We start from the raw sequence: 11,988 nt of genomic DNA, 5'->3' as shown, positions 1-11,988 counted from the left end.
ACTATGACCCTCATCCCAAAGACACTATACATCCTAAAACCTTCCTCATATTCCAGACTGTGAACCATGCACACTCCTCAGCTTGTTCTGGAATTTCAGATTCCATTTACTCTATTGTTGGGGGAATGTTTTTGTTACAGCAGCATGTAATGCTTTGCACATGGTTTCAAATTAAACCTTTAAAATTAAATTGAAAAAACAATTGCTCCTGAGACCCAAAAAGGAAAAGGTTTCAAATGTCCTTTTTATTTTAGATCACACAAGTCTTTAGGTGGTATACACATAATGACTAACAAAAACTAAAAATATATATTTTTATTTTTGTTTTATTGTGTGTCCTTTGTAGAGGACATCAGGTGTTAGTTATGCGAAGCATAGTATACAAACAACATTAACATACAAGTACATTTAGACAACATTAGAGCACAACAACTCAATGCAACAAATATTGAGCCCTCATTTGTAGTACTCCATCCTTTTTTGAAATGCAGAGATACATCTGACACTTGAGACACTTGATGTATGTTTTCCCACTGCATCCGTCTGCCATGAACCCTACAGAAACCTAAGTGTTAGTTTTGGCCCATAGTGGACTCCATTTGTGTCGTGTAAAATGGGGGAAATAAAAAGTTAGCAAATCCCCATGTCCTCCTCAGAGGACATTCATAAAAACATTTAGTTTTAGGTCAAATAAGTATTACACTGCTCTGAAAACTCACTACACTAACTCCTAAGATGTTCCCTTACTATAATTAATTAAAATATTGAACTCACAACACTGGTAATTACAAAATTACAAACTTACCATTTCTCTTTCTATAAATAGTGCTTGTGTTGATGGACGCCATTTTGAAATACAATTTCATTAATTAACTTTGAACTTTTTCAATATTTATATATTGTATACAACTTAGTTCCTTTTGTTGTAACAGTATTATCCACCAAAGCAAATTCCTTGGCAATAAATGGGTTTCTGATGCCTCACCCAGGATGTAATTGGACTGTAAAAAGGGGGACAATGCCCCTTCAGCCACTGAGTGTAAATACACATGAATATTACCTTTATTATCTCTAGTGTCTCCAAACCTCATCACACAATCAAGTTCTAACCCCAGGCCTCAGACTTCAAACCACAAATGAGATTATGTGGCCACACAAAGACCCAGACTCAGTGGAGCCAGGCCGAAGGGGGGGGGGGGGGGGGGGGGTCCCTGCCGTAAGTGTAAACTCACCAATGAACAGCTTAATTGGGACTAATTGTTGGTCATGATCTCCCGTTAGCTGGCGTTTGAAGTGCAGATATTGGTACAAACAAGGCGCATTGAGGAGAGCATTTGGTCAGCCTTTGTTGACAGGTAAAGGGGGGTAACCGCGATGTCTGTATGGGACGCGCAAGGACAATTTTGGACTCGTGATTTCATTGATAATGATTTGTTTGACTGGGCTTTGATATACTGAGAGATCCTTACAATGAGTTGTGATAGCTTTAATGGACAACTCCCATTTTTATCAGATCCCTTTCTTCCAACCTCCTCCTACTTTAAGATTAAATGCAGGATGATCTATACATGGGGAACTAATCCTGCAATAAAGATAATATCATCAGCTTTATCTCCACATTTGTTCTTGTTATGTATGCAAAGCACAGAAAGTCAGAGCCAGGGATTAGAAGATAAACTTTTTTTTATTCAATGATAAATATACTTTTAATGTAAATTATATACAACTTTGATATAACATAATATTAATAAAAATCACACATCAAATACTCTGGATTGCACGGGATTGTAAGTGTTTCGATTGGAAAAGTCTCTGGTTGTAAATTCTTCAGTAGTAATGAGGGTTGTGGATCATGACGTGAGGAGGGCGCATGTGCTGCTGGAGGACCAGCTGCGGGACCGTGAGCGGGTAGAAGGCCGGGCCGGTGGCCGGGAAGTGGGGTCGCTGTCCGGCCATGCTGTGGTACTGAAGCGGGGGCAGACGCTGGAACATCACCGGGGAGATTTGGGGAGCCAGGTAGTCCTGCACCTCCCGCTTGAGCTTCATTCTCCTGTTCTGAAACCAGGTTCGTACCTAAGAGAAGGCAAGGATAAAGTTAGTCTCTAAACAAAAAACAATAAAGGAAAAAAAGAAGGAACATGGCATTCTTTTGGTGTTATTGTTGGTTTCTCTTCTTACCTGAGTTTCTGTGAGGTTGAGCTTCTGTGCTGTTTTCACCCTCTCTCCAGCATCAAGGTATTTGTGCTGGTTGAAGATTTTCTCCAGTTTGTTGATCTGCTCGGGGGTGAATTTGGTGCGCACTCGGCGCTGCGCTGCGTCTTTCTCCGCATCGCTGCCATCATCCACAGAGAGACACTCAGAGGAAGCCGCCTCGCTCTCATACCCGGAGGAATACCCGCTGGTTTCTGAAACTGAAGGAAGGAACAGCTGGTTATACACCATTCTAGTGCGCAAAGCTTGACATATTTTTCTTTTAAATCAAAGAAATGCAGGCTGCCATGAGTAGTGAACTTACTTGGTGAGGTGCAACTTGTTGGATGGAAAGGTGAGCACAGGTTGGCGTCCTGCCCGCTGCTCTCTACTGATTCAACGGGCTTAGTGGCCCTGGGTTTTGGCTGCAGGTAACTCTTGCCAAAAGTCGGCGGACAGGGCTGTACCATGCAGGGGATGTGAGGTCTGCAGGCCGGGGCAGCATCCTCCGTCACCGCGGTGTGTTCGTGGCTCTGGGCCAGCCAGTCCACTGAAAAGTATTTCACCATGTTGTTGCTCAGTGACCTGTTAATCCACCGAATGTCAAAGGGAGAGTGTGATGCCAGCTCCTGGCCAGAGGCAGCTTTTATAGGGCCCCGGCCCTCGCCACTATTTGCATATGTAGAGGCCCTTGTTAACGCCTGATCGATCCCGATGATTAGGGCTTAATGGCTCGTTATTGAAGTCTTTACATATCCTGTGAGTGTGAAGACCTGGCGCCGCCGAGTCTGTGAGAACCCTCCTGAGCTCATACATTTGTCCGCCGCGACTGAAACCAGCGGCGGGAGGAACAGCTGGCTCCTGCAGAGGTGGAGACGCGCTTTCATGTTTCTGCTGCTGCATGTATACAGTAGCCCGGGAGAGGTGTCAAAGCCATAGGCCTGGCTCAGTTACCAATAACATTTGAAACACTACAACTGGATTTCTTCCTCACTGATCTAGTGTCCCCATATGCGCAACATTTGAGAAAGAAATGCATCTTAGAAATATTAGCTGGAAAGTGTATACATCTAATGAAACAATCCCTTATGTTATCTGAGACCAAGAAGAGTTCAGTCAATAGTTTTGAACATCTCTTTTAAAGACAATATCTGAGCAGTAAGTCTCCAAATAGTGTCCATATACTTGTAAAACATAACAATCATTGTAATAACATTGAAGGTGGGGTAGGTCATTTTGGAGAAACCAGCTCGAGTGCGCCAGAATTTGAAAATACACAGCCGAAAAAAATCTGCCACTTCCTTACAGAGCCCCTCCTCCAACACACACGAACGGGCACATGACCAATGAGGGCACGAGATAAATGTGTGCACAGATGGAAGGCTGACAGGCAGGTAGGCCATCCAGTTAAAGAGTTTGCACACATCCTAGTTTCTGATTTGGTGCATACCTCGACCATCTGCAGCATCTGCTTTTGAATACATCAGTAACATGTGTCCAACCATATTATCATTGTGTCAGTAGACTGGGTTATGTGCATGGTTTCCGTTTTTGATGTGCATGGTGTTACTGTTGCCAATACTTCTGTACTTTTTATTAAATAAAGGACTTTTAATTGAATATTGTTAAAGAGTGTCTTTTTCTTTACAATAAAGAGGGGGAAATCACGTAATAACTTATTTAAGAAAACAAAAGACATGGACACTGCAATTTGACTTTTGATTATTGCCACTTGTGTTAATGTTTTTATCATGGCTTGAAAGCGTTATGTTTAAGCACCTAATAATAGTGATCCAGGTATTACACATGGGATCTGTGGGGAATGATACATCGCAGCTCTATACTTCTGAGGGGTGGGGGGGGGGGGGCAGTCCTTGATGGTTGGTATTGACATGTCCTCTGATCCCCCGGTGAGTGGTGGCGCCGGCGACCCGAGAGCCAGCGTTTGGCACAGACGCTTCAAACATTGAAGATCAAAGGTATTACAGGAGCAACACAATTACTGCTGATTGTCGAGCCGTTCACATGTAAATATGCTAAACAAGCCACGAGGAAGCTGCTGGATGAGTAAGAGGGTGGGGGGGGGGGGTGCAAACAAGCCCATAGAGGGATTTGGTAATCCTTAAATTGACCGCATCAAACACCAAAGGCTGCAGATATAAGGAATGAATTAGGTAGGCTACATAGTAAAAGTAAAAAGCACAGTGCTGCTATTCCTATGGCTGACAGTATAGGGGAGGTCTGGGTTAAAGTAACGTGGGACGAAAGTAACGAGGAGATTTCCTCCGAGAATTTCTCACGCATAGTGGATGAGATAAATGACGTAATGTGCTTTCAATTGCATTTTACCAAAGTTTGTCAGATTTTATTTTTGGGTCTGCACACCAAAATAATGTTGTGTTTATGAAAAATGTGCATTTATTTACGATTAAACCCATCCTGAAAAAAAGTAATGCGAGGCTAACAATATTATTATAACTACATAAACTTTTGACATCCCAACATTATTGTCAGATTTAAATTGTTTTAATATAAATACATACCATAACTAATTCTAACATATAACATTTGGTCACTTCCACGTCCTCCCTGCGTTCATTTCGTACTTTATGAGGGGTCAACCGGCTTCCATTCAAACTCAATATTATTTCTACATTCGACAAAATAGCAACTTGTGTTGGCAGAACACACACGTGAGATCATATTCATCACCATAATACAAATGGAAATCTAAATCTTGGATTCTAATGAATTAATCTTTAATCACCTCATACATAGTAATTTAACTTGTATAATAAGCAGTGGGCAGCTACTATAGGAGTCTGATGCATTGCTCAAGGGAATTTGGGTGGTAGCCTATACGCAGGAGGTGAAAGCGACTTAAACACTCCGTTGGTCCATTCTGGGACTTGAACCGGCGACCCTCCGCTTCAAGACCAATAATCAGTCCCCAGAGAGTACTACCAACATGTTTCTGCCTGCGACGTTTTCTGTTAAAACTATCTGAAACTTTCATCCATTAGGTCTCAATAGACACCTTTTACCACCAGACAGAGCCGGACCTGTTTTTATTTTTGCAGCCCCCCCCCTGAGAGATCCCCCCATGCAGCAGCTCAGGGACAATGGCACTAAACTGATCGTTTAGTTATATGACAGAGCAGATAAGGGCCAGCCCGCTGGTCTCTTTATCGGGGATCTGTGTCATGTGCTCCGGCCTCGAGCTCTTTATCTGCGCGCTTTGAAGAAGCGCCCCGATGCTTCAGATAATAACAGCGTCACACTGCGCCCATTTCCTCCGCTCTGCTCTGTCTGTCCAGGAGAGACTGAGGGACTGTATTCTAATTCCTGCTGCCCAAGAGCACTGGGTGAAGGCAATTATCCAACACATTATCCCATATGTTTTGTGCTGTTTGCAAGCAGGCTTGGGAATGTTTAAAGTAGGCTACATATTACCATTGTAAATATGAAACGTTTTCTGAAATCGTATTACATATTCAAGTGAGGCATTCTTTTAGATTTAATTATTTTTACTACCTTGGATGTGTGCATTTTTATTTTTTATTTTATTAATGTTTGCTTGCCTCTTTATTAAACATGTTCCTCTATTAATATCATGTGCCTTTGTAATCCCCAATGCTTTTTATAAGTTTGATTTACCTCATGTACTTTTATCAGTAGTTGTATTAGTTTATTTGGTTGTGTAGAATAACCCCTGTCTGCTTTAAATATCAAACTAGTGGATTCTAAATGATACAATGCACATGAAATTAACATTTTTGGATCTTGAATGGCATGGTTAAAGCTTTTTTATATCTAAAATCGAATAGCTTTCAGATAAATTGAGAAAAAAGTACAGTATTTTCTTCGCCTTGTGAAACAGATGTATAAATAAGCATGAACTCAAAATCTTCAAGTAAAGTGCATAGTTGTATCATCATTTGAGGTAATGTGCACAGGTACAATACTGCTGCAGGTCAAATACATGCTTAATTATGTTCATAATGTTGCATTTCTTCTGTTGCCTTTGCCTGTACATTTGCCAGTACTATAGGCAGAAACAGAGGTGTGGACTGTAGTTCAGACTTTTGACTTGAAGTCCAAAGGGAGTAACAGATTACATGTAACAGGATTAATCAGGATACAAACAAATGTAACTGCATGTATACAGTAACACCAACAAAAAGGAAATCAGATTACTGGTACATTTTTTAAATGTGAGGATTACTAGCAGGATTACAATGTTAGTAAAAACTAAAAAGAGCATATAGTGTTTGTTGTAAAAGGATCAGATGTTCTCTCTTCTCTGTAAACGGTGCTGTTCTGTAGGCTAATACTTTAAGTGCATCTATAAGGCAGCTTTTCCTATTAATAAAATAATTTCTGATTCTAAAATGACTTGGTTTCTTCTTTTCTAAGGTTACATTGTGCTGTTGTCTTACATAATACACTTAGATTAGGTTACTGATTACATTTTCTTTTTTACAGGTAGTTATTGTAACAGAATAATTGTTTTAAAGTAACCCACCCTACCCTGCTCATCGCCCAAATATCAAAGTAATTCAAAAAGTTTGCCCCAAACCAATTCATCTCCTTTAATTTCCCTAATTATCGATAGTCATCCCAAGCAAGTCAACAAGGCATTTCCCAGATACGACTTGCTAGAACCAATCAACGGCATCCAAACATGTTGCAAGACAAAACCTTGAAGAACTCATGATGCATTACTGAGAGACATCTACAAATACTTTGCAGTGGTGAAAAGACTAATAAAGACAGGATTAAAAACATACATGTTGAAATTGGCGACGAGAGCATCAGGACTTTTTTCTCAAAAACGTGGGCCTTTGTACTCGAGTGCAATTACAAAATCTGTCTTGTGACTTGAAAAACAATGACTTGGACCCATAGGCAGCACTACTCCTCCTATATCATGAAGAAGCCTGTTTTCATTGATGTTATTGGAGTTTTATAAAAGTTTGTTCCAAGGAGGTTTCATAATTTGAACGCAATATCACAGGAACAGTATGACAAAACAGTGTACATGTATTTGTCTATTTAGAAAAAAGAAAATAATTGTCCTTAAAGGGGCCCTGTTCTGCTTATTGGAGTTTTCCCTTTCATGTAGTGTGTTCTATAGGTTTGTGTGCATGTCAATGGTCTGCAAAGGATAACGTCCTTGTGACAGAGACAGAGGGTGAAAAGAGGTGCTGCAGCACAGGCATTATGAGACAAATAAAGAGCTTTTTGAACATTAAAACATGGAGACATGTCATAGTATACAAAGTAATAAAGGTATTAACCTGAAATGAGCAAAATAGGGCCCCTTTAACACTTAACAAATCATTCGCATCTAATGTGCAAGGCATAGGAGAGAGGCATTGAGAAAGCAAAGCCAAAAGGCAAAATAAAACGTAATGTCCGAATGTTAACAAGGGTCCTTAGGCGCTTTCACACCGCAGTACTTTTCCCACAAAGGTTCATCAGAACTTAGTTCATGAGAACTCTTTAGTTCTCATGAACTAAGTACAGATCGCGTTCACACCGGAATAAGTCCCTGGGGGAGGATTAGTCAAATGAAGCCGCTGACGTCACTTCTTCCTCTTCTGCTTTGGGTTTACTGGCAGGCCGCAAACAACTTCACGGCGTATACTGCCACCCGGAGTCCCCGTCCGGAAGTCCCCGGAGTTGGGGACTGGCTTCAGTAGAAGCTGCTGGGACTAACAGCAGCTTCTACTGAAGCCTTCAGAGTAAATCGCCAGAACGCCGACACCTCCTCATCTCCACCGCTCCCATGTTTGATTTTGTGTTGCCATAAGGTAGTCTCTCTGCGTTTGTGCACTGGGCTAATGCTATATCGGAACTAAAGTGGGAAAAGTACTGCGGTGTGAAAGCGCCTCTTGTCATCAGATTTTGTATTCTGGCTTAAAATATGATGTGACTATCTCACCAAAACAAATCCTCCAGGCATAATTTAGAGGAAGAAATGCCAGAAGTATCACTAGTCATTACTGTGCTCTTCTATCATGGATATCGTCTGACAATAATACGCTTTGGCAACAAAGGGCATATCAAATGTCATTTATTTGGCTAAATGAACACATTCAAAAAGAGAAAGAGAGCAGGCAGAAACATATAAAAATAGACTGAACATCATTCCTCCCATTACATTCTGCACATAGATTTCTCTGTAATGGTACACCATACTGTCAAACACATTTAGCTTCTGCCCTTTACGGTGATTTTCAAATGCAAATATTTCACATTGTGCTCAGATTCATTTATTTACCAATATAAATCTTATTTAATAAATGATTTGTAAACAAACTATGCATCATAGGTTAAGCAAAAATAAATGATCAATAAACCGTTCATTACATTTAATACAATATTAAGAGTAGTTTTACAATGTGAGCAACATCAAATTGATTGTATTATTAACCCCCCTCCCATTCTGTCCCCTTTATATATGTCTCTGCTGGAAAAACACATTCCCAGAACTGCTACATATATAAAGTCAAATTTAGGAATATGCAACTCAAAGGCACAATTTCAGCTAAAAATAATGAAAATAACATTTAAACATAGACAGAGAAGTGGACTTCAGGGTTCCTACGGTCATTAAAAACCTGGAAAAGTCATGGAAATTTAACTAAAGTTGCATCAAATATAATTTATATTTTATCTAATTGCCGAAATAGTAATACTATAATGATAATAAATATTGTATGGTATAGTAATGAACGTAAAATGGCATTTAACTGTCGAGGTATTTTGCTGGTGAGAGATTGTAGTTGCTTTAGCCTGTAGAAGCTAGTAAGCCTATTTGATTTGTTTTAGATAGGCACAACATGTTTCAGACCTTATTTTCCTGTTCCATGTTCAAATAAACCATTTTCAGTGGTACCGCTGAGAGAGTAATTTTTTTGGTCATGGAAAATTAGGTAAAGGTCATGGAGAAGTCATGCAAAAGTCATTGAAAATCATTGGTGAAAAAGTGTATGAACCCTGGGACTTGTTTGTCCATCGGTTTAGGAAGTGTCATTTTGAAGTCTTCAGTTTGGCCTTTTGGCTGTTACCATGCTTTTTAAGCAACCATAATGTTCAAATGAACTTTAATAAACTGAAAACACAATCAAAAGGGTTAAGGTTATCTGATGAAGAAGAAAACAAACACCCAAACCAGACAACACCTGTTACTAGCCCCACCCTAAAGCTATATATTTGACTCTTCTCTATTTTACCCTAAATTAGATCATACTTTACAAAATGAACATCATGCAGCTAGAAAGCTTGCTATGAAGACCATCAACTCTCAAGAAAACAACGAGGTAAAAAATATAGAGAGAAGTGGAGTCATCTTTTTATAGACTTCTATACAATCTAGACTCTTTTTGCAATAAAGTCTTGCCTGCTTTCCATAAGGAACAATGCAGGTGAAAAGCACAAAGGTGAAACGCACTGTCATGCCATAGGAAGAGTCAGGGGATTTTGAATTATTCTCAAGGGACTGTTCATATTTGCACAGCATTTCATAGACATCTATCAAATAGTTGAGACATTTCAGTCTGGACCAAAGTGTCTTCTTGGGTCAGTTGATTATTTCATTTAGTGGTGCATATTCCTAAACAAAGTTACAATTGATATTATAACCATGATACACAGTGAGGCTGTGGTTTCTGGGGGCCCTGGGGGTCTCAGCCATGGTGCCTTCTTTGCACATGCAGTTTGCAATGCTGCCATGCTCTGTGTACGAAGCCTTTAAAGCTAAAAATAATGATTACAAAAGTACAATATATTAGCAGAGAAAGAATCAAACAATTTCTTCTCAATGCGCAAGAAAAATGCTGGAATCAGAACCGAACACATTTCTAAAGGTTTACATGTGTAGTCTTACAAATACAGTTGTCTCAACTGATATATTGACTTATTACAAAGCTAAGTTGTATACTCGATTCTGATTCAATTGGGACATACCAGAGGTGGTTCATTCTCGCTAACAGACCATTGCTAAGGAGAATCAAGGGAGATACTATGTGCACATTGTGCAGTCAAATCATTCTGCAGAAATCATCTGTGGACAACCAACATTCGTTTTCTCCATCAGAGAAACACCATGGAACACTTTTTGAATATTCATTTAGATATTTGTGGAGAGCACAACACTTTGGATTCATGATGGCTGAACTGTCCCCAGTGAAGAAAAGAAAAAGAGCGCAAGAGACCTGGACGTCAGAGAAATCAACAGACAGGAAGTAAACACTAACGGGAACAGCAGAAGAAGACAGACAGGAAGTAATCACTAAAGAGAACTTAAACAGACATGGATGATCATTTTTAAATCAAGAAAACCATTTCAAATCAAAATTGCGGTCAAGTCGTTGGTTTATTAAGTATGTTGCTGTGTAATACTTTTTCATTAATGACTGCTCCGCTGCACATTATCCCTTACTTAAGTTAAGGTTCTTTTGACAGATGGTGTATATGACAGCAGTTTCTAAGTCCACAAGGTTCTGCTGCCAGGACAACAGAGGCCTCTGAGGGTCGGGGCCTGGGCTTGGGGCCTCAGTCAGGAGGTGTTGACCTGGTGCCTGGCACTGTGCCTGGGGCAGGGCTCATTGGAAGGTGGCCTTCACCCTCATCAGCGTGTTCTGGATCCTCCGCGCTTGTCGCTCGCTGGACTGCCGGAAGTTGGCGTCGTTGTCGGCGGCCAAGAGGTGGAGGTCAGAGGTGGAGAGGCGGGCCATGCGGTGCCGAAGGTAGGCCTGCAGGTCCAGGTCCGGGCTGTAGGGGTACACCGCCTCCTGGAAGGCGTGGACCTGGCTCACAACCTTAGCAATGCTCCTTCAGCCAAGGACGGGTGGATGAAGAGGGAATAAAGAACAGAAACATGAAATGGGATTTTATCTAGGTGCAAATTACACTCAAGTTTCCCTCCTGGCAGCATCATCTGCTTTCTCTGTGACCTGATTGTGAGCCAACTCTTGGTCCACAGGAGCCAGCTGTGTTCCTGCCCCCCCCCCCTGCTCGGACCCCCTGACCCCAGCATCTGGCTGCAACCCATCTCCTCTCAGCATCTGGACCCAAACCTCTTTTCCAATCAAACCCCATCCCACGGGCGCCATCTGGTGCAACACTGGCACCCCTACCAAGAACCCCAATCCAACAGCTGTGCCATTACCATCCATCCGCCACTTGTTGTGACCTCAGCATCTGGTCGGCCATATTGGATTGAAGGAGAAGGACACAGGAAAATGTGTCCTCATACAGTGAGCTGGCCGACTTAGAGAGAGATGGATTTTTGGAATGTGGGAAGAGAGCTACCTTTCCAGTTAACTGTTAATATAGTGCATCACTGAAAGGTACTGTATATCAGGATTAATGTGGAGCAGATGATTTAAAACAAAATGTTTTGCATGGCTGTTTGATGAGAGGTTAATTTGTATTCTCTGTGTCAGTAGTAAAGTGGTATACTGTAGACACTTGTGTTATCAGCCTAATCAGAGGGACTACAGTGCAAATGAAATCATGTTAATGTCCTCACAGTGCACGAGAAATTATGCTGTGTGTAAATGTGTCCATTTATATTATGTTGTAAAGCGACTTTGAGTCCTACAAAAGCGCTATAAATATATAATGTATTCAATAGTATTATATTATATGTATTATATGTCCATATATGTGTTTTCCAATTGAACAGAATGTAGAGTCAGGCTTACAGTAACAGATTACATGTAACAAGATGACTTAATCAGGGTACCAAACTGTATTCTCTTAAGAGTGACAGTAAGAAAAAGTGTA

General features: G+C 40.7%; 2 protein-coding genes across 4 annotated transcripts in view; both read right to left on the bottom strand.

Moving 5' to 3' along the window:
* Window positions 1-1,827: 1,827 nt before the first annotated feature.
* LOC117475370 (homeobox protein pv.1-like) lies at window positions 1,828-2,801 on the bottom strand. Its single transcript, XM_034121518.1, has 3 exons — window positions 2,516-2,801; window positions 2,179-2,411; window positions 1,828-2,073 (listed from the first exon to the last, which is right to left on the bottom strand). Exons 1-3 carry the CDS (start codon window positions 2,757-2,759, stop codon window positions 1,828-1,830), a joined length of 723 nt encoding a protein of 240 aa, XP_033977409.1. The 5' UTR covers window positions 2,760-2,801.
* A 5,450-nt stretch (window positions 2,802-8,251) lies between these two features.
* The window catches only part of LOC117475380 (kinase non-catalytic C-lobe domain-containing protein 1), a 67,893-nt gene continuing 64,156 nt past the window's right edge, over window positions 8,252-11,988 (bottom strand). For all 3 annotated transcript variants that reach the window (XM_034121526.1, XM_034121542.1, XM_034121534.1), the window contains exon 31: window positions 8,252-11,031. In XM_034121526.1, coding sequence (XP_033977417.1) covers window positions 10,803-11,031 — 229 coding nt within the window. In that variant the 3' untranslated portion in view covers window positions 8,252-10,802. The remainder of the gene's footprint in view (window positions 11,032-11,988) is intronic.

Source organism: Trematomus bernacchii, unplaced genomic scaffold (assembly GCF_902827165.1).
Source record: "Trematomus bernacchii unplaced genomic scaffold, fTreBer1.1, whole genome shotgun sequence".
Lineage (NCBI taxonomy): Eukaryota > Metazoa > Chordata > Actinopteri > Perciformes > Nototheniidae > Trematomus > Trematomus bernacchii.
The sequence above is the reverse complement of the archived record's forward strand: the minus strand, read 5'-3'. Positions and strand labels throughout refer to the sequence as shown.

Coding starts and splice junctions, on each gene's coding strand:
- LOC117475370 (XM_034121518.1), bottom strand. CDS start 2,759: ATGGTGAAATACTTTTCAGTGGACTGGCTGGCCCAGAGCCACGAACAC. Junction 2,412..2,515: donor AACAAGTTGCACCTCACCAA/GTAAGTTCACTA, acceptor TCCTTCCTTCAG/TTTCAGAAACCAGCGGGTAT. Junction 2,074..2,178: donor TCAACCTCACAGAAACTCAG/GTAAGAAGAGAA, acceptor GCCTTCTCTTAG/GTACGAACCTGGTTTCAGAA.